General features: G+C 48.3%; 1 protein-coding gene across 1 annotated transcript in view; it reads left to right on the forward strand.

Annotated features, from left to right (window-relative positions):
* LOC138265059 (cytochrome P450 2J5-like) overlaps positions 1–25,711 on the forward strand; it is a 181,874-nt gene that overhangs the window by 13,994 nt on the left and 142,169 nt on the right. Inside the window, exon 4 of the mRNA XM_069212607.1 lies at positions 7,623–7,783. Coding sequence (XP_069068708.1) covers positions 7,623–7,783 — 161 coding nt within the window. The remainder of the gene's footprint in view (positions 1–7,622; positions 7,784–25,711) is intronic.

The following is a 25,711-nucleotide window of genomic DNA, read 5'->3' on the forward strand; positions in this document are numbered from 1 at the left end:
ACCCTGCACGGGCGAGTGTGCATCAAAAAGGGCTTGCGATGCGTCGATTTCACTTACGATGAAACCTTGCGTCGTTTCTCCTTTCGTCGGGTTGGGGCATGTTGTTTCTTCTCTCTGCAGGAGAGCGATGCGTTGATCCGGTCAGCACTCTTGGGTCCAGGCAGGCCTTTGTATTATTTTTACACGCCCAGCGGTGTTTGCTTCGGAAATCCAGCCGCGCGATGATCCAAAACCATGCAGCGCAGGTTGCGATCTCACCAGCCTCCGCTAGCGATGCTGCATGTCGGTTCTTCACCTCCGTGCGTTGATCTTCAGGTCGCGTTGCAGGCGAGCGTCGATTTTCAGCCGCAAAGCCGGTGGCGCGCTGATTTTTCAGCCGCAGATTGGAGTTGTGTCGATCTTTTCCCCAAACGGCGTTCTTTGCATGGATTTCTTCCTCTTAGGCTGCCAGCTTCTCCTTTCAGTGTCCCAAGAACTGGATGGGCACCACTTGGCAGAGTAGGAGTCTCTCCAGAGATTCCAGGTGCTGGCAGAGAGAAGTCTTTGCTGTCCCTGAGACTTCAAACAACAGGAGGCAAACTCTAACTCAAGCCCTTGGAGATCTTCACAAGAAGGAAGGCAACACAAAGGACGTCTTTGTCCTCTTACTCTGGCAGAAGCATCAACTGCAGGATAGCTCCACAAGGCATAGTCACAGGCAGGGCAGCTTTTCTTCTTCATCTCTTCAGCTTGTCTCCAGGTACAGGTTCCTCTTGGTTTCCAGAAGTATTCTAAAGTCTGTGGTTTTGGGTGACCTTCTTATACCCAATTTCTCCTTTGAAGTAGGCCTACTTCAAAGCAAAGACTCTCTTGATTGTGAAATCCTGCCTTGCCCAGGCCAGGCCCCAGGCACTCACCAGGGGGTTGGAGACTGCATTGTGTGAGGACAGGCACATCCCTTTCAGGTGTGAGTGACCACTCCTCCCCTTCCTTCTAGCACAGATGGCTCATCAGGAAATGCATCCTACACCACAGGTCCCTTTGTGTCACTGTCTAGTGTGAGGTACAACCAGCCCAACTGTCAAACTGACCCAGACAGGGAATCCACAAACAGGCAGAGTCACAGAAATGGTATAAGCAAGAAAATGCTCACTTTCTAAAAGTGGCATTTTCAAACACACAATCTTAAAATTTACTAAAGATCTATGTTTAAATTGTGAGCTCATAGACCCCAAACTCCACATGTCTATCTGCTCCCAAAGGGAATCTACACTTTCATCAGATTTAAAGGTGGCCCCCATGTTAACCTATGAGAGGGGGAGGCCTTGCAAAAGTGAAAAATGACTTTAGCAATATTTCACTGTTAGGACATACAAAACACCTTACTATATGTCCTACCTTCACCATACACTGCACCCTGCCCTTTGAGTTACCTAGGGTCAACCTTAGGGGTGTCTTACATGTAAGGAAAGGGAAGGTTTAGTCTTGGGAAGTGGGTACACTTGCCAAGTCAAATTTACAGTTAAAACTGCACACACAGACACTGCAGTGGCAGGTCTGAGACATGATCACAGAACTACTGATGTGGGTGGCACAACCAGTGCTGCAGGCCCTCTAGCAGCATTTGATTTACAGGCCCTGGGCACCTCTAGTGCACTGTACTAGGGACTTACTAGTAAACCAAATATGCCAATCATGGATAAACCAATTAACCATACAATTTACACAGAGAGCATATGTACTTTAGCAACTGGTTAGCAGTGGTAAAGTGCTCAGAGTTCAAAAGCCAACAGCAACAGGTCAGAAAAAACAGGAGGCAGGAGGCCAAAAGACTGGGGATGACCCTGCATAAACTTTAAAGTCTAACAGGAGGTTATGAGGGAAAGTGACATCAGGAACTGCTCAGCTCCTGAACTGACTGACAAAGGACAGGGACTGAATCTGAACAGGACTAGAATAAAAAAGCAACTCGAAAGGACAAGCAACGGCGGGGGAAAGCGACTGACTCCCTTCTTCCAATTTGTTAGACCTGAAAGCCTTAGGGTGGTCATCCCCCAACTTTTTGCCTGCCTCCCTCCACTTTTGCTACACAGTTTTTGCTGGTTTTATGACTCTGCGCACTTTACCACTGCTAACCAGTGCTAAAGTGCATATGCTCTGTCCTTTAAACATGGTACCAATGGTTCATTCCCAACTGGCATATTTGATTTACTTGTAAGTTCCTAGTAAAATGCACTACATGTGCCCAGGGCCTGTAAATGGAATGCTACTAGTGGGCCTGCAGCACTGGTTGTGCCACCCACATAAGTAGCCCCTTAGTCAGGTCTCAGGCCTGCCTTTGCAAGGCCTGTGTATGCACTTTCACTGCCACTTCGACTTGGCATTTAAAGGTACTTGCCAAGCCTTAAACCCCCATTTTTCTACATATAAGTCACCCCTAAGGTAGACCCTAGGTAACCCATTGGGCAGGGTGCTATGTAGGTAAAAGGCAGAACATGTACGTGTGTGGTTTATATGTCCCGGTAGTGTAAAACTCCTAAATTCGTTTTCCAGTACGGTGAGGCATGCTCCTTTCACAGACTAGCATTAGGGCTCCCCTCATATACTGTTTGAGTGGGTCATTCTGATCAGAAAGGGGTAACCAGGTCATATTTAGTATGGCCAGAATAGTAATAGAAAATCCTGCTTTTTGATGAGTTTGGATTTTATGTTACCATTGTAGAAATGCCACTTTTAAAAAGTGAGCATTTATTTGCACTTAAAATCCATCTGTGCCTTACAGCCTGTGTCCAATCAATGTCTGGTCTGGGCTTGTTGACAGCTCCCTTGTGCATTTCACCCACAAACACAGGATACTCCATCACACCTGCACTCATCTTCATACTGAATGAGTATTCCGCGGCTGGAAGGGTGGAGGGCCTGACACTTACATTTCAAAGGCTAGCGGCCTGCCCTCACACAATGGACTGCCAAACCCCCTACTGGGACCCTGGCAGACAGACCTGTACTGAAAGGGGACCTCATGCACTTCAAAACCACTCTTTGAAGTCTTCCCCACTTCAAAGGCACTTTTGGGGTATATAAACTGGGTCTCTGACCCCACCAACTCAGATAACTTCTGGACCTGAACCTGCAACCTGTCAAGAGGAACTGTCTGGCTGCCCGAAGGACTCACCTGGACTGCTTTGCTGAAAAGGACTGCTGCCCTGCTGTTGCCCTCTGACTTTGCTGAGAAGTGCTCTCCAAGGGCTTGGATTGAGCTTGCCTGCTGTTTTCTGAGGTCTCAGGGTCAAAAATAATTAATCTGTTTAGGAAACTCCTTGTGCACCGAAAATCGATGCACAGCCTGCTGGAGACGACGCACATCCGTTTTGGCTACAGAGAAATCGCCACACAGCTGAGCCGGAATGACGCAGCCTAACTTCCCGAGTGAAGAATCGATGCAGTGCCTGCCTTGTAGCCGGAAATTCGACACACAGCCTACCGTATCGACGCACAGCTGAACCAAAACGATGCAGCCCGACTTCTCTAGTGAAGAATCGACGCAGCGCCTGCTGTGAGACAGAAAATTAAATGCATCACCTACCAGATCGATGCAGATCGATGCAACACATGCCCACGATTTTCCCTGCATCGTCCCTGAGTGTCAAAAAGATCGCCTCATCGCAGCGAGTAACCAAGACTTTGCGCTGGAAATTGATGCAAAGCCCCTTGCAGCGTGAAGAGAAATGATGCATCGTCTGTGCGGTGCCGAAAAATCTGACGTACACCCTATTTTTCCACGCATCTCTTCCTCTGTGGTCTTTATGCGTGTTATTGTTTGACGCAAACCAGATACTTTGTGCAAACAAGAGACAACGGTTGATTTTTAAGATTTAAGACTCTTTTTTTAATCTTGCAAAAGTGATATCTCAACTTGTGCTTATTGACTCTTTATCGTTTTGACCTTAATTTAACCAGATAAATATCATATATTTTTCTAAACCTGTGTGGTGTATTTTTGTGGTGTTTTCACTGTGTTACTGTATGATTTGTTGCACAAATACTTTACACATTGCCTTATAAGTTAAGCCTGACTGATCAGTGCCAAGCTATCAGAAGGTGGGCAAAGGATAATTTGGATTGTGGGTGACTTACCCTGACTAGGATTGTGGTCCCTACTTGGACAAGGTTGTATACCTCTGCCAACGAGTGACCCCATTTCTAACACAAGTGTAGTCTGGATATACTAAAGTCCATAAAGCATTTTCTCGCACTGTTATTGGTCAGGAAATCGTACGTTCACAATAAGACCAATAGTCTCTAATTTCAAAATCTATATTATAGCTAGACAGTCTTTCACACGTTGATGACTGGCTCCTCTTCTCCCGTTCCTGACACCAGTTTCCTCAGGTAACTTTTGTTGCACATCACAGGTGAAGTAGTGTGGCCATTATCAGCTCCTGAGAACCTTTGCTTCTAACATATCAAAATTACAATGTATCAACATCTAGTAACAGAAAATTACAGCAAGCAGTTCTCATGAGAAAGTTTAAGACATTTACAAATCGCTTGGTCAGCGCTGTGTGAACAATGAACAACATTAATTCTCTGCTTTCACAAAACATTTACAACATTTATTTATGCCATGAAACTTAACATGTGGCTTAGTCGACTTAGACCCAAACCTCTATAGGTAATAAATACTCATATATTCTTAGACAAATACATAATATTAATACGTTATTGTGATCCACTAATAAATTTTATTCTACATGTGCACATTATTTAAACCTTAAGTACGAATTCTTTATTAGCTGCCATACGCGTAATAGTGGCTACTCAAGTGTGCACATTATCCAAAACACGCCAGTTTCTATGTTAGCCTAATTCTTGTAACCCTCAAACATTAATCAATCCGAATTTCAGTAGTAATTAATTCAGCTTTCACAGTGTCCGGCCACTGCTTTATCTCACTATAATAAAATGTAGAACCTGCTTAACAAAGATCAAGTGCATGAAGTAAGAGCTCCCCCAAGAAAAAAGAATGTGGCGAAAAACTACGGCCCAGATTTAAGAATCACTAGTGTCACATTAGCATAATTTTTTTACGCTAATGTGGCATTAGGTTTCAAAAATCGCTGTGCCATATTTATGAAGTGCCACAATGCATGCATTGCACCTCTTTGGAAGCCTTTGCACCCCAATATGCATGCACCATGCATAATGTATGCAAAGGGGTGGTCCCCTGTCTAAGAGATTCCACTGTGTCATTTTTTTGTGGCTACTTTTAACGCCTGCTTGGATCAGTCGTTAAAAGGGAGCACACCATTGGTTTCAAGGGGCCCCTATGTACTGTTCATGGTTAGCGCAAAAATGTTGCCCCCTACCCGGCGGCATGATGCGCTGTATTTTAAATACAGCACACACGTGGTGGCAGGGGGCACTAAGTGGCGGAAGAAAAGGGCTGCTGCACTGGGAGCAGCACCACATTTCTTAAATCTGCCCCAGCATTTCAAAGCATAATTGTCACATAATTTTGCTAGAATGGCATAGTCTCTTACAGCGTAGTCACTAAATATTCAAATCTGTTCATTTCATGCAAACCAATGAAACTTGACATTTCCCATGAGTTTTTGCAAAATGTGCTTTGGGTGCCCCCATATGAAATACATTACTTCCATTGTGCCAGGGCCATTGTCATGGGTGATGGCACATGCCATGGGTACCCCTTAAATAAAAATGACATAAAATATGCTAGTGCCAGAACTTTGCTGTGTATGCTGCCCATACACCATACCTGTATGTCAAAAATTACCTCAGCATGTCAGGGCAAGCAATTTGTTATTATTGCCACATTTCCATATGCCAGGTTGACCACCTTTAGGATAAGAATTACTACCTCTTGTGTGATAACAGCAGCATTTTGCCTTGAGTGCCCACATGCATATAATTTCCACAAGCATGTCAATATTTTTACACGGGTGCCCCACAGCCATTACTTAGCTCTTGTATGCCAGTGCCAGCATTTTACAATTGGCACCTTTAAGTCAATAGTACCCTGCAGTGTGCTAGAGGAAGGTGTTTGTCACAGGTGTCTCTCATGCTGAGAATTGCATCAAGTATGCCAGTGACAATATTATACCCTGATTGTCTGTAGAAGACAAAAATTACAATCAAAATGCCAGGATCAACAACAAACTCACATTCATTGAATCACATTCTCACACTCACATTCACTTACACTCATTCTCTCATTCACACTCTCGTACGTTCATTCTCACTCACACCCTCTCAGCCACACTCTTACATTTAAACTAATTCTTATTTATTCTCACCCATTCACTATTAATCTCACTCAGTCATACTTACTGATACTTAATTTCACACAATTTCACTCATTACGTGTCAAGGACTCTCTCTCACTTTCACTCACACACCCGTGCTTACATATACGGACACACATGCTCACATATACACATGCTCTCTTTCACATAAACACACTCTCTCCTAGAAGCACACACAATATACATACATTAAAAACCATTTTTACTTACTATAGCTGCCACCAAAGGCTGTGTACCAACTAAGGGGGTCATTCTGACCCCGGCGGTCTAAGACCGCCGGGGCCAGGGTCGGCGGGAGCACCGCCGACAGGCCGGCGGTGCCCTGCAGGGCATTCTGACCGCGGTGGTTCAGCCGCGGTCAGAAGAGGCAAACCGGCGGTCTCCCGCCGGTTTACCACTGCCCTTAGAAGCTGCGCCGCCATGGGGGATTCTGACACCCCCTACCGCCATCCTGTTCCGGGCGGTTTGCCCGCCAGGAACAGGATGGCGGTAGGGGGTGCCGCGGGGCCCCTGGGGGCCACTGCCGTGCCCATGCCAATGGCATGGGCACGGCAGGGGCCCCCGTAATAGGGCCCCGCAAAGTATTTCAGTGTCTGCTAAGCAGACACTGAAATACGCGACGGGTGCAAACTGCACCCGTCGCACCCCTGCAACTACGCCGGCTCAATTCTGAGCTGGCGTCCTCGTTGCAGGGGCATTTCCTCTGGGCCGGCGGGCGCTCTTTTGGAGAGCGCCCGCCGGCCCAGAGGAAATGTCTAAATGGCCGCCGCGGTCTTTTGACCGCGGTGCGGTCATTCAGTGGCGGTACCTTGGCGGACGGCCTCCGCCGTCCGCCAGGGTCAAAATCAGGCCCTAAATGTGCTCCATATTTTAATATACCAGTGGAAAATAATAACATATTTTTACTATTGGTGCAATGAAAAATCGGAGAACAATGAGGAATGAAGAGCCTCTCCAGTGTTCTTGGCTCAGTTTTTGCCACTTTTGAGGCCATGGGTCTCAAGGGTAGTTCCAAGGGTTAGAAGGGGTTGCGACACTAGGCAAACCCTAAATAATGCAGATGCATGTAAATACTCGAGGAAAATAGTGTCAGTCACAGATTCCAAGCAGTTGTTATTTCTGGAATTCTTTTAGAGTTCCATAAAAGTCATATATTCTCTCACAATGTAGGCATTAGATCACATGAGCGAATTTCTGACCTTAAGCCCAGATCTTTTGTGAATTATGTCCTACTTTATGTCTAAACCTCTATCCCTACTACACATATAATAAGTAGCCTTATTCAGTAAACCCTGACACTTCCTCCTGTGTTCTCAGGGATAGCTTTGGATCCTGAACCCATCCTCGTCCAATCAGTTGCCAATGTGACCTCTGCTGTTGTTTTTGGGCACCACTTCTCTAAAGATGACAAAGGCTTCCACCAGTTCATAGAAGGAAGTAATACCACTGCAAGATTTCTAGGTTCTGTGTGGGCCAGGGTGAGTACCCCTTACGTATAATAAATGTTTTAGACTTCACTGTATTGGCTGCACCTATATCATCTGCTGTAAACTATGACACAAAGGAGTGAAGTAGCAGGTCAACTGGATAACAAAAAAGTGATATCTTTTTTCTCCCTTTGCTGCCCTTTTTTTGTTTTGTGGCAGAGGCTTAGCAAGTGAGTCATGGGCGTTAATGCCTGCAAGGTAAATCACCACCAGTGGGGTGCACTGTACTTCACATACCCTTAGGCCCCGGTGTCACTGAATCTGTTGCACTAACAGCTGCAATGCTTCCCACCCCCTCCAACACCATCTGGAGCTCCTCTGTGAACTTCATCTCCAAGGGAGCGCAAGCTAATTCTGTGTCAGGATTAGAGGCTTGGATTGTGCTTTCTCTTTTCTTTATTTTCTACTCAGCAGCCTTAATCAACAACAAAGACTACAACTCTCAAGAGTCATTGTATGTAAACTCGTACAACCTTAGAGAGTGTCCCATATATAGGCAGTGTCAATGAAAAGCTCAGCAGCCAGATGAGTGCTTTTCCTTGATACTTCTATGAACTTGTTTGCTTGTGTGATGGTATTTTTTCCTTTTATATTTATATGTAGGTGATTGCTGGGTACTGGTGTTTTTTTCCTCACTGTACTTCCTAGATAGTTGATAGCAAGGATTGTTCAGCCCGTGCAGGTAGCGTTCAGTCAGGCTTCTCACGGCCGCATGTTCTGTACCTCAGATTTGCTGAATTCACATCAGAACCACTAGATGGTGGTCTCCCGCTGCAGCGGATTCATTTACACCCCACGCTCACATCTAAGCGATGCCCAGTGTCAGGCCGCGTCCCCTAGAGGCCACGAGAGTCACACTTCTCCTGTCAGTGATGAGCGCATTCCTCTCATTCTTAGCATTCCTCAGCTGCTGGTCAGGGGTCTCAGTGAACGGATTTCCTGTACTCAGAGCGGTCACACTGAGGACTCAGTTTCCCACTTCAGTCATTACAAATTCTTTATTACCTCCATTGAGTTCATTTTTACTGCAGAGCTTGGTTTTATGATATGTATCATAGACGACCTGTAAGATTCCCTGTAGCCAACAAGAATTGGCAACTTCAACCTAATGCTTCACTGTTTTGTGTAGTTATTAAGATTCAGTTACCATTTCCTAGGGATTCATCAACCTTTGGATCATGGCCATTCTTCAGTTTCACTGTTTTCCCTAACCTACCTTCAGGGTAGTGACCTGTGTAGTCATGGGTTGGGCCTCTGATGAGAAATGGGAAGCCATGGAAGAGGATCACGCGCTTCTCTCCATGCCTGGAGATTTGGTAGAGGTCATTAATGCCTCTTTGGAAAGGACAGTCACAGCCACTCTAGCGCCTTCAAGCAACAAATTCATGTAGCGGATGTCACAGCATTCTGCATTGCCCCTAGTGTGGCAGGAGATGAGGACTGCTAATAGGGACTCACAGACAGCCTCAAAAGGCAAAGGTAAAGCCCAGGCGCCAGCTAAGACTGGAACTAGCTCCCTACCTTTTGAACAATTGCTCAAAACCTTTCTGAAATGGCGCCTCGAGGCCCTTGCGGACCATGATGATTCTCAACCTGGGCATAGACCTGAAGAAGATTCCTGTTTCCAACAGGTTTCAGATGATAATGCCTGGGAAGACTCAGATATTCCTGATAGGGATTTGGGTGACGACCCAGGCCCAAGCAGACCGTGACAACAGACGTGCATCGGCAAGAGGAACAGGTTGGAAGATGGGGGTGATCAAGCCGTGATGGGGGTTCTGGTCTGCTTAACCCGGACGACATCTATCACTCTTGTTCGTCAGACTGGGTCCCGGCAGATAGAGTGGTGCAATATATGGCCAGCCACATTTGCAAAACCATGGATCAGTAGGTACAGGAGTGTCTCAGGGCGGAGTGTTCTAGACAGACATGGGCCTGAAAATGTCTACTTTTATTGCAATATTCATCAAAGAACCTAAGAATAGTCTGGACTGGTCATTGCAAGCTTGCCAGGACAAGGTTCTTGACGTTCTGGGTCCTCTGAAAAAAATTCTTGATATGGCCAAAGACGCAAAAGGTTCCAGCCATGTGATTGATCCTACTACACTGGCTGGGTGGGCCCAAAGGTCCTTATGTTTTCTTGGTAATGCCAATTTTGCATTACCTACAGAACAACAGCACTCACTCCAAATGAAAATTGAGCCCAGACTTGGTGAGGTTGCCACCACGGAAGCAGGGGCCATGGCTAAAGGTGGTATTCTCGGCGATTCTTTCATTAAAGAGTTCTCATGCCTTGTTAACACCGTTTCGTCATTAGACAAGGCACAACAATCTATCTGAAAAATGTTTAACCAACAGTTTGTTGGTGGGGCTGAGAAAGGTAGGGGGGCTTCTCCGGCTAATCAAACTCTTCCAACCCCCACAAGCTGCAAACAAAAAGGTCCATCCAGTGGCAGGACCACAAAAGGTTTGAAGGGTTCTATCCCCTCCTATGGCAGAGGCAGAGGTCCAGGAGGCAAAGGCGGCTTTTCTGGAGCCAGTAACACACCAGGTGGCACTTCTGGTAAGGAATACCCTTTCCTCCCTACTCAGGGTGTGTGGGCAGGTTGCAATGGTGCAAACAGACAGAAGTTGGACACTATTAAAAGGGATGCATGGCTCCTTCAGACCGTGACAGGTTTTCACATACAACTTTATGGCATTCCCACAAAAAATACATGTCCACACCTCTTCTTTTCTCTCTAGAACAATCTCAGGTGGTAGCCCAGGAGGTTGGAGAGCTCCTCGCAAAGTAGCCATCGTTCCCTCCAGCCTTCACCCCAAGGGTTTCTTAAGCAACATCTTCCTTGTGGAGAAGAAAGAGAAGGTGTTTCATCCGGTAATCAATCTCATAGATTTCAACCAGTGGGTGATATATCACCACTTCAAAATGGATGGCATTCATCTATTGCAGGACATCCTTTAAATCAAATCAAATCATAAATATTCATAAAGCGCGCTACTCACCCGTGCGGGTCTCAAGGCGCTAGGGGAGGGGGTTACTGCTGCTCGAAGAGCCAGGTCTTGAGTAGTCTCCGGAAGGCGGAGTGGTCCTGGGTGGTCCTGAGGATGGTGGGGAGGGAGTTCCATGTCTTGGCCGCCAGGTAGGAGAAGGACCTCCCACCCGCCGTGGTGCAGTGGATGCGAGGGACGGCGGCGAGAGCGAGGTTGGCGGAGCGAAGAGGACGGGTGGGTGTGTAGAAGCTGAGGCGGCGGTTGAGGTATTCGGGTCCCTTGTTGTGGAGGGCTTTGTGTGCGTGGGTGAGGAGTCGGAAGGTGATCCTTTTGTTGACGGGAAGCCAGTGCAGGTGTCTCAGGTGGGCGGAGATGTGGCTGTTGCGGGGTATGTTGAGGATGAGGCGGGCAGAGGCGTTTTGAATTCGTTGCAGACGTTTCTGGAGTTTAGCGGTGGTTCCTGCGTATAGGGTGTTGCCGTAGTCCAGGCAGCTCGTGACGAGGGCGCGGGTCACGGTCTTTCTGGTGTCGGCGGGGATCCAACGGAAGATCTTTCGGAGCATGCGGAGGGTGAGGAAGCAGGAGGATGATACGGCGTTGACTTGTTTGGTCATGGTGAGAAGTGGGTCCAAGATGAAGCCGAGGTTGCATGCGTGGTCTGAGGGGGTCGGTGCGGTGCCAAGGGCCGTGGGCCACCAGGAGTCGTCCCAGGCGGTCGGGGTGTTTCCGAGGATGAGGACTTCCGTTTTGTCTGAGTTAAGTTTCAGACGGCTGAGTTTCATCCAATCTGCGACGTCTTTCATTCCATCTTGCGGATTGGTCTTGGCGCTGGTGGGGTCCTTGGTGAGGGAAAGTATCAGTTGAGTGTCGTCGGCGTAGGAAGTGATGATGATGCTGTGTTTGCGTACGATGTCGGCGAGGGGGCTCATGTAGACATTGAAGAGTGTCGGGCTGAGCGAGGAGCCTTGTGGGACGCCGCAGATGATCTCGGTGGGGTCTGAGCGAAAAGGTGGGAGGTAGACTCTTTGGGAACGGTTGGAGAGGAAGGAGGTGATCCAGTCCAGGGCCTGTCCTTGGATCCCGGTGGAGCGGAGGCGGGCTATTAGGGTGCGGTGACAGACGGTGTCGAAGGCAGTTGAGAGGTCGAGGAGGATGAGGGTGACTGTTTCTCCGTTGTCCATCAGGGTTCTGATGTCGTCTGTGACTGAGATGAGGGCGGTTTCTGTACTGTGGTTGGCTCGGAATCCGGACTGAGAGGGTTCGAGTAGGCTGTTGTTTTCAAGGAAGTTGGTAAGTTGCTTGTTGACGGTCTTCTCTATGACTTTGGCAGGGAATGGGAGGAGCGAGATGGGGCGGAAGTTCTTCAGGTCGCTTGGGTCCGCCGTAGGTTTTTTCAGTAGGGCGTTGACTTCAGCGGGTTTCCAGCTCTCGGGGAAGGTAGCAGACGAAAACGAGCTGTTGATGATGGCCTGGAGGTGCGGGGCGATGATGTTGTCTGCTTTGTTGAAGATGAAGTGTGGGCAGGGGTTCGAGGGGGCACCGGAGTGGATGGAGTTCATGGTGGCTTTGGTCTCTTCCGTGTTGATGTGAGTCCAGGCGTTGAGGGTGATGGCTGGGGTTGTAGGTTCTGTGGTGGTTGGCTGGGTCTGGTGTCCGAAGCTGTCGTGTAGGTCGGTGATCTTACGATGGAAGAAGGTGGCGAGGGAGTTGCAGAGGTCTTGTGAGGGCGTGATGGCGTTGGCGTTAGGGTTGGAGAGCTCTTTGACGATGTTGAAGAGTTCTCTGCTGCTATGGCTGTTTTTGTCCAGTCTGTCTGTGAAGAAATTTCTTTTGGCGGCGCGGATCAGTTGGTGGTGTTCACGGGTAGCGTTCTTGAGGGCAGTCATGTTATCTGCGGTGTGGTCCTTGCGCCAGGCTTTCTCGAGGGTGCGGCAGGTTTTCTTTGATTCCTTAAGGGTGTTGGTGAACCAGAGAGGTTTTTTGGTGTTGGTCTGTCTTGGGAGGCGTCTGAGGGGAGCGAGGTTGTCTGCGCAGTTGGTGATCCAATTCGTGAGGCTGAGGGCTGCGTCGTTGGGGTCGGAGGAGAAGGTGGGTTGGTTGTCGTTGAGAGTGGAGAGAAGCTGTTCCTCGGGGATTTTGTTCCACTGTCGACGTGGGATGGGTTGTGTGCGGAGGTGGCGAGTCTCGCGTCGGAAGGTGAAGTGGACACATCTGTGGTCGGTCCAGTGTATAGGTGAAGAGTGGCTGAAGGATACGTGGTTGCTGGCGGAGAAGATGGGGTCTAGCGTGTGTCCGGCGACGTGGGTGGGGGTGTTCACCAGTTGCTTGAGGCCGAGGTTGGCGAGGTTGTCAAGCAGGGCGGTGGTGTTGGGGTCGTTGTTCTGTTCCAGGTGGAAGTTGAGGTCACCGAGGAGGATGTAGTCCGGCGAGGCAAGGGCGTGCGAGGAGATGAAGTCAGTGATGGAGTCGCTGAAGAGGGCGCGTGGTCCAGGGGTCGGTAGATGAGACTTCCTCTGAGTGTGGTCCTGGGGTCGGTGTGGACCTGGAAGTGCAGGTGTTCGGCGGCGAGGGGGGTGTCTTCGGTGGAGGTTGTGACATTGATGGAGTCCTTGAAGATGATGGCGATTCCTCCACCTACTTGGCTGGTGCGGTCTCTCCTTGAAATCTTGTAGCCGTCGGGGATGGCTATGGCGATGTTGGGGGCCGAGGAGGCGTTCATCCAGGTCTCAGTGATGAAGGCGACGTCTGGTGCGGTGGAGTCCAGGTGTCCCATAGTTCAACGGCGTGCTTGTGGACGGAGCGTGCTTTGATCAGGATGCATTTGAGGTGGTTGTTGGCGCGTGGGCTGGCGGGCGTGGTGTTTTCGCGGTGGAAGGTGAGTTTGCAGGTGTGACATACGAAGGGTCCGTGGGTGCGTTTCGGGTTGGCTTGGAAGCAGGTGCTGGAGCGCCCCGGGTTGAGGGCGTGGAGGGTGATGGGGTCGTAGCTGTGCTGCGGGGTTTGGGAGTGCTGGTGGCCAGGGGTCGTGGCGCTGGGCGCGGTCCAGGCGCGGACGGGCGCAGACGGGCTTGCCTTTGGCGCGCCTTCGGCGCTGCCGCCATAAGAGGGAGGAGGAGGGAGGAGGGGTCAGCTGGGGGCGGGAGGGGGGCGACGAATGGGAGCAGGGGGGGCGGGGCGAGCAGGTGGTGGCGGCGGGAAAGCGGAGGGTGGGGGGTCAGGTAGAGGGGCGAAAAGATAGGGGAGGGGGGTTATAGGTGGCGGGGAGTTAGGAAGAAAAGATAGAAAGATAGGGGAGGGGGGTTGCAAAGGTGAGGGGAGTGAGGAAGGACAGAGAGAGGAGTCAGGAGCAGAAGAGAGAGGAGAGAAGAGCAGCGAGGAGCAGCAGAACAGAAGAGAGGAGAGCCGAGAAGAAGGTAAAGAAGAAGAGGAGCGAGGACCAGAAGAGAGAAGAGCCAAGGAGAAGGTAAAGAAGAAGAGGAGCGAGGAGCGGAAGAGAGAAGAGCCAAGGAGAAGGTAAAGAAGAAGAGGAGCGAGGAGCAGAAGACTGAAGAGCCAAGGAGAAGGTAAAGAAGAAGAGTAGCGAGGAGTCCAGAACTGAAGAACAGGGGAGAGAAGAAGAGGAGGAGAGAAGAGTCAAGGAAGTACGAAGTACACAGAAGAAGAACACAGATGAAGTACACAGAAGAAGAATACAGATGAAGAACACAGAAGAAGGACCAAGAAGAAGAAAGCACACGCAGGTCGTGGTGCAGAAGAGAAGGAAGAAACACAGATGAAATACACAGAAGAAGAAAACAGAAGAAGAACACAGATGAAGAATACAGATGAAGAACACAGAAGAAGGACAAAGAAGAAGAGAGAACACGCAGGACGGGGTGCAGGGAAGAAAGAAGAGCACAGAAGAAGATCACAGATGAAGACAGAAGAAAGTACACGCAGGACGGGGTGCAGGGAAGAAAGAAGAGAACAGAAGAAGAACACAGATGAAGACAGAAGAAAGAACACGCAGGACGGGTTGCAGGGAAGAAAGAAGAACACAGATGAAGAATACAGATGGAGAGCACAGAGGAAGATCAAAGATGAAGAGAGAAGCAGGAGAAGAGGTGAGTAGCGCGGGGCAGGGCGAGGGGCAGGGGGGGGGAGTACTTACTGTGGTTTCGCAGGGCTTGCTTGGAGGTTTCAGGAGCCTGGGCTGGTGGAGCTGCAGCGGCAGGGGGAGCGACCTACCCTTGGGTCAAGGGTCGCTAACTCTGTCGCGCAGCGGCCGCCATAAGAGGGAGGAGGGGGGAGGAGGGGTCAGCGGGGGGCGGGAGTGGGGCGACGAATGGGAGCGGGGGGCGGGGGCGAGCAGGTGGTGGCGGCGGGAAAGCGGAGGGTGGGGGGGTCAGGTAGAGGGGAGAAAAGATAGGGGAGGGGGGGTTAAAGGTGGCGGGAAGTTAGGAAGAAAAGATAGGAAGATAGGGGAGGGGGGGTTACAGAGGTGGAGGGGAGTGAGGAAGGTCAGAGAGAGGAGTCAGGAGTAGAAGAGCGGAAGAGAGAGGAGAGAAGAGCAGCGAGGAGCAGAAGAACAGAAGAGAGAAGAGCCCAGAAGAAGGTAAAGAAGAAGAGGAGCAGAAGAACAGAAGAGAGAAGAGCCCAGAAGAAGGTAAAGAAGAAGAGGAGCGAGGAGCAGAAGAGAGAAGAGCCAAGGAGAAGGTAAAGAAGAAGGGGAGCGAGGAGCGGAAGAGAGAAGAGCCAAGGAGAAGGTAAAGAAGAAGAGGAGCAGAAGAGAGAAGAGCCAAGGAGAAGGTAAAGAAGAAGAGGAGCGAGGAGTCCAGAACTGAAGAACAGGGGAGAGAAGAAGAGGAGGAGAGAAGAGTCAAGGAAGTACGAAGTACACAGAAGAAGAACACAGATGAAGTACAAAGAAGAAGAATACAGATGAAGAACTTCTGCCTAATGATTTAATGGTGAGATTAGATCTCAAATATGCTTAATTCACAGTTCTGATTTTTCATCCCTACAGCATTTTCTTCAGTTCAATTGGGACAGACAGTTTTTCAAAATCACCTGCCTTCAGTTTGGGCTAGCCTCCGGTACTTGGTGCTTTCCCAAGGTGCTATGGTCGGTTATGGAATGGCTTCGAGCGAGAAGAGTCAAACTGATTATTTATCTAGACGACATCCTCTTAATGCACCAGGACAGAACTACTGTAGTAAACTATTAACACATCATTCTACAGGAATTGGGGCTCAGTGTAAACCATCCGATACAAGAATTTGTTCAGTTGCAACAGATGCCTTTCTTAGGTTTCCAGATCGATTCAGTGAAACAATCACTGAGACTCCCACAGAAGAAGATGCTCGTGATTTCTCGGGCACTACGCAAGACGTTGGAGAAGGAAAAATTCTCCCTTCAGCATCTAGCAAGGTTTGTAGGTCTACTGTCTTCATCCATTCAGGTGATCTTCCCGGGACCACTTCACTTCCGAGCTCTTCAGCAAATGAAGGATCAACATCTCAAGAGGGGCTTGTCATATGCATACGTGATATCGCTTTCACCCGAGGGTGTGACGGAACTTCAATAGTGGCTCAACCACATGCTTCCATAGAACAGCAGAGCCATCTTCGGGACAGCCCCAGATTTGATGGACGAATCTGTTGCCAATTATCATGGATGCGTCACATGCTGTCAGGATATTACCACAGTAGGATAGTAGTCAGAACACGAAGAATCGCTACACATCAACTGCCTGGACCTGGACGTTCATGATTTAGAGTCTTGTAGTGGACAAAGCGTCCTGTTCTGTCCTGCTAAAGATGGACAACATATCTGCAATGCATTACATAAACTGAATAGGTGGCACACGGTCCAAGGTCCTAGTGGATCTAGCCAAAGAATTTTAGAACTATTGTCTGCAGAACAATCTGTCGGTTACAATGGAGTATCTGCCAGGGAAATTCAATCAGACAATGGACTGGCAAATCAGACATTTGAAGGATTGCAGTGCATGGAAGTAGATCATCTCTTCTTCCAGAAGATAGTGGGTCACTGGTGTCTATGCCAGGTGGATCTTTTTATGTCGAGGCTCAACCATCAACTACCTCAGCTCTTCAGTTGGTGCCTGGATCCCCCTAGCGGAAGCGACGAATGCCTTCCTCCAAGACTGGAGTCAGTTCAAGAGTTACCCATTTCCTCCTTTTTTCATGATCACCAGACTTGCTGCGCTAGTCCACGTTCAGAAGGTGGAGTTGATCTTTATGATGCCTCTTTGGAGATTGCAAGTCTGGGTTCCCCCTCTTCTGGAACTTTCTGTGGATTTTCCAATCCCACTTCCCTGGAATCCTCAACTTCTGACGGTTCATTGGGGCTTCCTCCGCCAACTGGTTGAGAATGGGAGGATTATAGGGCACATTAGGAAATCCTTGGTCTTTCTATGATGGCTACCAACTTATTTCGAAGGCGTGGGCTGACTCTAGCTTGGCATTGATAGTCACGCTGGCATCTGAGACGAGATCTGGATCCCGTGGGGGCAGATACAATGCAGGTTGTCAACTTCTTGTCTGAACTGGCAAACAGGGGCTGGCATATTGTACTATTAATGCATGCAAATTTGCCATTTCTCTGGGACATGTACTATTTCACAGCGAACCGTTAGGGGAGCAACCATTGGTTTGTAGGCTGCTGTGAGGCGTTTGCCTCTCCATTGCCCCTGAATTACATTATTCCTCCGTATGGGATGTAAATGTGATTCTGAGGATGTTGGAATCATGGCAAGATAACCAATACTTGTCGCACAAGGAATTGACAGGTAAATGAGCCTTGTGTCTAATTTCTTGCAAGAGCGTCTCGGATGTCCGGGCCTTCGATGTCATTGCACGTATATTTACCCACGATGGAGTGTTGTTTACCATATCCAAAAGGACCAAATCTAATACCAGAATAGAACATTAGCTGGCTTTTCCAGATCACCCTAAGTTATGTGTGGTTTGTTGCCTATGAGCCTGTGAATCAATGACTGAAGAATATCGGCCTCCAGGAACAAGTCAACTCTTCTCAGCTCTTGAAAAACCCTTCTAGCCGGTGTCGGCATCCACCGTTGGCTGATAGGTAGGTTGGGTGCTTCAAAAGACTGGTATTGACATCCCTATTTTTGGAGCCCATTCTGCTAGGGAGTCAATGGCTTCTAATGATTTTTTCCTTAGGTGGCCATGTAGAAGATTTTCCCAGAGGAGCAGATTGATCTTCAGATTCTATGTTTAAGACCTTTTTATTTAAAACCCATCAGGGCATTGGTTCTCTGGTTGTCAACCGGCTATAAACTAGCAAAATCTGAGCCTCCAAACCTGACATAAAATATAAAATTTCCTAGCTACTGTAGGGGAACGTTTCAATTCTATTAAGGACAGAGAGTAAAATGATGGACCTGTAGACACAATGGCTGGTGATTTGGCTACCTCTGCCCCCACAAGGAAAAATAGCAACAAGTAACCATCATAAATTAAAAGCACCTGACTTAACTTGGGAAAGATGGACCACAAGCCAGCAAAACCCTCTTCTGGCCTTAGGAGAGCAGGATGGGCTTTGGACAGAGACAGCAGACCACAAGAAGATAACAAGACAGCTATTAGCAATGAAGCACAGAAAAGGAAGTGAAACACATATTCAAGGAAATGAGTGGTGGCCTGAGGAGCATAGATGACAAAATAGACTCACTGATTAGACTGCTTGTCTGCACATCAAGATAAGAATAGACTTGGCTGAAAGAACAATCTTAGATGAACAAGTTACTTAACTTCGGTTTCTGCTAGAAACTCTATCTAACCACAGATTCCTCACCCAGACTAGGGGCCTGATTACGACCTTGACGGATGGGATACTCTGACACAAACATGGCAGATATCCCATCTGCCGTACTACAAGGTCCATTATTTCCTATAGAACTTGTAAAACGGCAGGCAGGATATCCGTCAAGTTTGTTACAGAGTATCCCATCCGCCAAGCTCGTAATCAGGCCCAAGGTCTGCAAACATTTAATAGCAATTTCCTTGTGCATCGACCGATGACATTATGGGATGTGACGTTGGGTTCACTATATCTGCACCACCACAAAGCAATAACATTAGTTCCTTTCTGATCTCTGGGTACAATATACAACAGAATACCAGTGTGCAGATCGGAAAATTGGAAGGGAGGGAGGGTTGATCTGGCAAACCTAAGGAGGCCGAAAGGGCAGAAAGGTAACCCTCAACTGTTGCCACAACAAGGCCTCGCTGGTACAATGGGAGAAAAAACAAGAGAACATCTGACAACTTTGCATTCAAGGGCTGGATGTTACAGGAGGAACACCAAACCTGAAACATCACCTAGCGCTCTGCATAAGAGGCTTTGATAGAAGGACATTTGGCTGCCAAGATGACACGAATCACTTGGGGAGGAAGACTGGAAGCCAGCATCTGTCGCAGTTCAACCTTCCAACAGTTGCCATGCATGGAGATGTAGGTTCTGCAGCTCATGTGCAGGAAGCAGTCCTGCTGCTGCGATAGGAGGTCCTGCGAAAGGGGTAGCTGATTTGGAGGATCAATGCTCATAGCCAGTAGGATGATTTGGGTCTAGATTACCTTGATCTTTTTCAGTACTCTGGGCAGGAGAGGTGGTGATGAAAAGGCATACTGGCCTCCAGCTCCCCAGGTCAGGGGAAAGGTGGGAGAGAACCTCTTTGGGAACTCAATGTACAAAAGGTTTGACACTGCACATTCTCTGCCAAGTCAAGTGGATCAAACCAAGGCTCTCTATATTGTTGAAAGATGCACTGTGTCACTTCTGAGAGCAACAGCTGTTCATAATACGCTGGGCATCGCCAGTTGAGATTGTCTTCTCTGGTATTTAAAGATCCTGTATTTGGGGTATCAGGGAGATGTATTGACCATTCAGCTATTTCCAGAGACATAGAGCCTCATGGCATAGGACCCACAACCCTACACCGCTTTGGTTGTTGCAGGACCGAATCGCAGTTGTGTTGTCTGTGTACACCTGTACCTGTTACTCTTTGATGGTTGGGAGGTGCTCCTTCATCACCAAATGAATCACTAACAACTCCCACAAGTTGAAATAAAGGTGAGGGCCTGCCGGAGACTAGAGTCCTCTGATCTCCACTTCCCCCAAATGACATCCCCAAACCAGCAATGATGCATCTGTCACAACTGATAGCTCTGGGAGGGGTAGTTAGAGGAAATTGATGCATGCCCTCTTGTGGTCAAGCAGCCACCTGTGAAGATCTTCAATACCTGGATGGATTATAACAGGTCTCCTTGCTACTGAGACCACTGAGACTTCAGATCCCACTGCAGAGCCTGTACATCTCTTCCTGGTGTGGTTTACAAGCAGAATGCAGGAGACTAAGAGGCCCAGAAGGGTCTGAGCCACTCTCTCTGAGACCCAGATCAAGGGTTGAAATATTCCAATCATAGCCCAAATGTTCTGTCCTTGCTGAGGTGATGGAAGCCTCAGAAGAGCACCATATCCTGGTGGCCCTGATATAGGAAAGCTGTTGTGAAGGAGTCAGGTGTGACTTCAGCATATTGATGTAGCATGTTGATGTAGCAACCCAACAATGTCAACAGTGTTTGAGGTGAACCCACCTTCAGTAGCTAGTCGTCAAGGTATGGGAAGACTTGTATTGCCAACCTCTATGGATCGACCAGAACCCCCAACATCACCTTCGTGAACACCCAAGGTGTACTGGTAAGTCCAAAACGGGAGCACAGAGAATTTAAGTGCGCTTGCCCCACCTGAAACTGCAGGTAATGCAGGACAAAATGTGCAAATAGGTGTCCTGCCAATCTAACACCACCATCCAGGCTCCTGAGTCAAGGAGGGACAGGACTTGGGTTCCAAGTAAGCATCTTGAACTCATCCTCCCAGAGGAAGAAGTTCTGAGTACAAAGATTGAGGATGGGCAAAGTCCTGATCCTTGGTAGAGGCACCCTCTCTATTGCTCCCTTGGTCAAAGAGTCTGAAATTCTCAGCGGAGTATGGACAAGTGGTCCTCCGGGAGGTGTTGCAGTGCTGGAGCTATATTCAGAGGAAAGGACAGAAAGGATAGGGAGTAAATGTGTTCCACAATTTGGAGCATCCAGTGGTCGGAAGTGATTCTCCACCACCCGGTGAGATAAAAGGTGATATGTTCTCTCATTTGGTGATCATGATCTGCCGGGGCAAATAAAAGCAGTTTTGTGGCAGTTGTGAGAGGAGGGAACTGGGGTTTGGATACAGGATTGCCCTTGGAGACCTGGATGCTCTTGGCCTGATCGCTGACCTTTTCCCCCAAAAGAACTTAGAGGCCCGTTGTTGCTGAGGCCCATACTAACGCTGCCTTAGCTGGTATCCCCTTCCAAAGCCTCAAAAAGGGCAAAGAAGTTGGGTATCCGGCAAACCTGTGGGGTTAGGCCTAGAGAGTAAGCAATGACTTTGCTCTCACTGAATCTTTCTAAGTCCAAGTCCGACTTCAGTCATAGCAGCCTATAACCCTCAAAGGGCATGTCCATCACAGAGTGAATCCAGGCATGGCACCATAGCACCATGCTGGTTATAACTGCCCTACCCAGACAAGCCATTATATCCAGGGATGAATTAATGGAATACTTCACAGCATCCTGGCCACCCATGATGAGGCACTGTAGAGTTGGTTGGATGTCATCTGGGACAGCTGGCATGATACCAACCACTCTTTCCCACCTTGCATGCAAGTATCTGCCCAGGAGGCAAGATATATTGATGAATCTAAGTGCAAGGCAGCAGAAGAAAAACATCTGTTTGGCGAAGGCCTCTGTTCTCTGTCATTCCTTATAACGTGGTGATGTTGGCAAATCTTTTGGGTTTAGGCGAATTCTGGATGCCTGCACCAGCGAGCTGTCCAGAGTGGGATGTTGGAGAAGAAAATCTGGATCTACAGGTAATAGCCTGGCAGTGCCAAGAATCCATCAGAACATCTGTGAGGACTTCATTAAAGAGCAGACGAAGTTCCTGATTTGTTTGCTCAGGGTTAAACACCTCTATCAAGACATTTGTTTTCACCACTGCAGTAGGCAGCGTGACATCCAGCACTTCTGCCATTCTCCTTCTGATTGTCACGTAGGGCTTGGACTCCTCCATTGCCAAATTTGGGGGAATACACCAATGTCTGGTAAAATGTGTAGCCTACTGGCCTCTTGTAAATCCCGGAAAAAGTTCTTGTTATCATCTGTGTGCCCTTATGACAGTCATCATAATCAACCTGTTAAATTGAGGGTTTGTGGTCAAAGTAGGTTTAAGGTATGACCTCATGGGAAGAGGATTCTGACATTTGAAGTCCGATAAGGCTTTTCACTCTGTGTCTGGCGTGGGGTACATCAGACCCAGTGTTGAGACCCAGAGGTTAGTGTGTCGCTCAAGGCGATGTCCGACATGGTGTTGGAATTGGATTTAGGGGAGCCTGGGTCAGAGGAGAGGCCAGTCTTCGAACTATGTTAAGTGGTTCAGTCAGTATTAGAACAATTCCGCTGGTGGTAACCCACCTAGAGGTCACTTCGGATCAATACGGCCAGAAGGCGCTTCAGAGGGATCTGGTGGTACATCAACAATGGTTTCCAAAGCCTGTGTGAACTTATGGAGCTGTTGAGGGGGCCGACCCAGTGGCCTGGGGGTATCTAGGTATCGCATGACTCTGAAAGGTGGGAATGGTGGGTGAGGAAGGACCATGTTTTCGCCTCCTGAGTTTTTTACTTTTCTTAAACTTAGCCGAACTGCATGGCTTTGTGCAAGGTCAGTCGCAGAAACAAGATTGGGTCTGGTCAATAGACTTCGACTAACACCGGGCCTTCTTCAACTATGAAGTTCTGCCACAGCACATTTGCTTTGGCATTAGCCTTTTTGTTCATCTTCGTCCCACAATACCAAGTTGTGTCTCGAGCCGAGATACCATGAGATAGGCATCATGGTTATCTGTCACCAACATCAGATGGTTGCATTCCCTACATTGATTAAAGCACATCAATATATGGAGGAACATGATGCACACTGAAAAAAAAAATATTTGGAAAGGATTCTCAATCAGCACTGAGAAGATTCGAGAAGCTGGGGATTAACTTCAGAAGGTGTGGAAAATTACTAATGTCAGCTCTCTAAGGTGGCACAGATATGGTGGTGGCCCCAATGTTTCATCCAGAATAGAAGTATTTGATGCAGAGCTGCACAACACCACCTATCCACATGCGAGGGAATTGATATCACAAGTTTCCGGATAAAACCTGGTGCTTAGGTAAATTCACATGGTGATGAATATGAATATCAGATGATTGTAACCTGAAGTTAGAAACCCTTGAGAATGTATAAAATGCTGGAGTCTACTAGAGCCAAAAATAGAGATCCAAAAACATGTTCCTGAAGGAAAAACAATGAACTGTAGGCAGACCAGTTAAAGAACACAGGGAACTTAAAGACATTAATTGAAAACATGCTTATTGACCTTTTTGATAAAGAAACCTATTCACATGTGTTCATTGTTTAAAAAAAGGTCTTAGGTCATTTGCTACAAGGCCAGTACCTGCTACCCCACTGCCCATCGATTAGCAGATGGACCAGAAGCAGGAAAGCAGACACCCCTATTGTGTCCTGAGCCAGATTTCAAAGAGGGCAGATAGAAAACCCCTGCTTGGTCTCAGGGAGTATTGTATAATCATTAAAATCAGTTGCTAAAATCATCACTGAGCTGCAAGAGATATCTCTGTCCTATGCGGTTGAATGCCTTTTTTGTCATTGACGGACAGAGCCAGCGCCTCTTCCAGCATGTCCTTGGCCAGCCACGGGACACGGGACAGGGTTGGTAGGTCATTACGAGAGATTTGTTCTGGGGTGAAGCCTACTTGTGTGGGGGTTACCTTTCTGAGATGGGCTGCCAGTACGTTGCCCAAGAACTTGACGTCCCCATTAAGGAGAGCTATGCATGCTCCTGTAACTACCAAAGGGCAGTGGGTCCTTATAAAACTTGTAAAGCATTGTTGTGAGGGTCCTGTTGGATATTGAGCCCAAGCAGTTCATTTGATCCACATCTTTTTAGGCAGGGTAGAGGGAGTCTACCTCAGCAGGTGTTGCCATTTGTAAAACTCCACGGAAAGCCATCTGCTCCAGGGGCTCTACTGTAATGCATGCCAGAGATGGCTATTGCAATCTCATACTTTGTGATATTGCCTGAGAGTAGTGCCAGCCCATTGTCATTCAGTGGCAGAAGCCAAACAGTGCTGAAGAAGCTGTCAATGCAGGCCTCATCACTAACGATTTCCAGGGCATAGAGGCCCTTATAGTACCCTTGTAAGTGTACGCTAACCCCCAAGGATGTGGACAAGGTGTCCTGGCCAGTCTTTTATGGCTGGGATGACAGATGCACCTCCCATTGTCAGAGTTGTCCTGCAAGAAGTCTGCCAGCCTTTAAACCCTGCTCATAATGATGGTAATTGAGTCTGTTGGGTGAGTACTCCACCTTAGAAGTGAAGAGAGCATTAAGGCCCATTTCTGCCTTCCCTAGTTGTGGTTGAATGGAATAAGTGGGGCAGGATGAGTGTGACCTCGTCAGGTCAAAAGAAGCTGCTTACAGGAAGGCCTGTTGTTCCACTCTCTGCTTGTTTTGGAGGGCTTCGTCACTCATGAGTTGGCCCCTGAGGGTGGCTTTCGCCACAATCGAGAGCATCTATGCAGATGTGACTGATCCTGCATTTTCATCAAAATAGTTTCTGAGGTAGGATTTGAGGAGCTCTTTCCTCTCTGACTTCTTGTAATAAGAAATGTTGAGATGCCTAGGCTTTCTACCAGGCCATGTCAGTCCCAAGTCAAGCAATAATCTGGTCATAGAATGTCAGAGATCGAGCCCTCCAAGATGTATGCATCCACCACCATCGGCATGAGGGATTGTGAGATGGGGAAGTAATCAAGTCTAGACTGGGTGCTGTGGACAGGTGAGTGATACGTATATGACTTTTTGGTTGGGTAGAGGAGGCTCAAGGATTCCATGATCCAATTGGGTGTCCCGTAGAATCGCTCTGTCCATGTTGTTGACTGTAGGAAAATGCCTCTTTTGACATGGTTACTCCCCATTTTTTGCCTGGTTTCTGGTGCAAATTTGACTGATGGTTCACTGGGTACCTGATAAACTGGTCCCCGGTGCCAGATCTCCTCCCAAAACTTCAGTCATTTTTCCTAATGGCAAACCCTTTAGTTGCCATTGTAAGCTCCTAGTAAATGGTACCCGGGGTACTTAGGGCATGGGGCTCTAAAAACGGCCCCTGAGAGCTGCAGCACAGACTGTGTCACCCTGAACGACCCTCGCACCAACTGCACTCAGTGCTGCCATTCCAGACTGTGGCCGCGGCGGTAATCCGCCATGGGTATTATGACCCACACAGAGAATACCGCCACTATATAGACACCCACTCAAGTCCGCCACACCAAAGGTCAGTCATAAACTGGCGATAGCAAAACCCACACAGTCACGCCAACAGGAATACACCCACAGTATCACGACCCACGAATCAACTGCAGTAAACCATTGGCGGTACACACCGCCGCGCTCAAAATACACACACACTTACAACAGTACACCACAGTGGACAATTCAAAATACACACACCTGACAGACATACACGCACCACACCCACACACTCACAGCACTATAAAACCCACACCCACATTACCCACAACCCTTTCAACAACAAAAAAAGAGACCCAGCACAGAGAGACAAGCAAACAGCACACACCCAACAGAGGCACAGAACACCATCAATCATACACCATCCACACACTTTACAGTATACATCCCAACACATCACCACACGCATCACCTCACACATATCACTCAGAGCACATCCATGGCACCTCAAAGACACCCCAGGTTTTCCAAGGAGGAGCTAAGGGTCA

The sequence above is a fragment of the Pleurodeles waltl genome, chromosome 11 (genome assembly GCF_031143425.1).
Source record: "Pleurodeles waltl isolate 20211129_DDA chromosome 11, aPleWal1.hap1.20221129, whole genome shotgun sequence".
Taxonomy (NCBI): Eukaryota; Metazoa; Chordata; class Amphibia; order Caudata; family Salamandridae; genus Pleurodeles; species Pleurodeles waltl.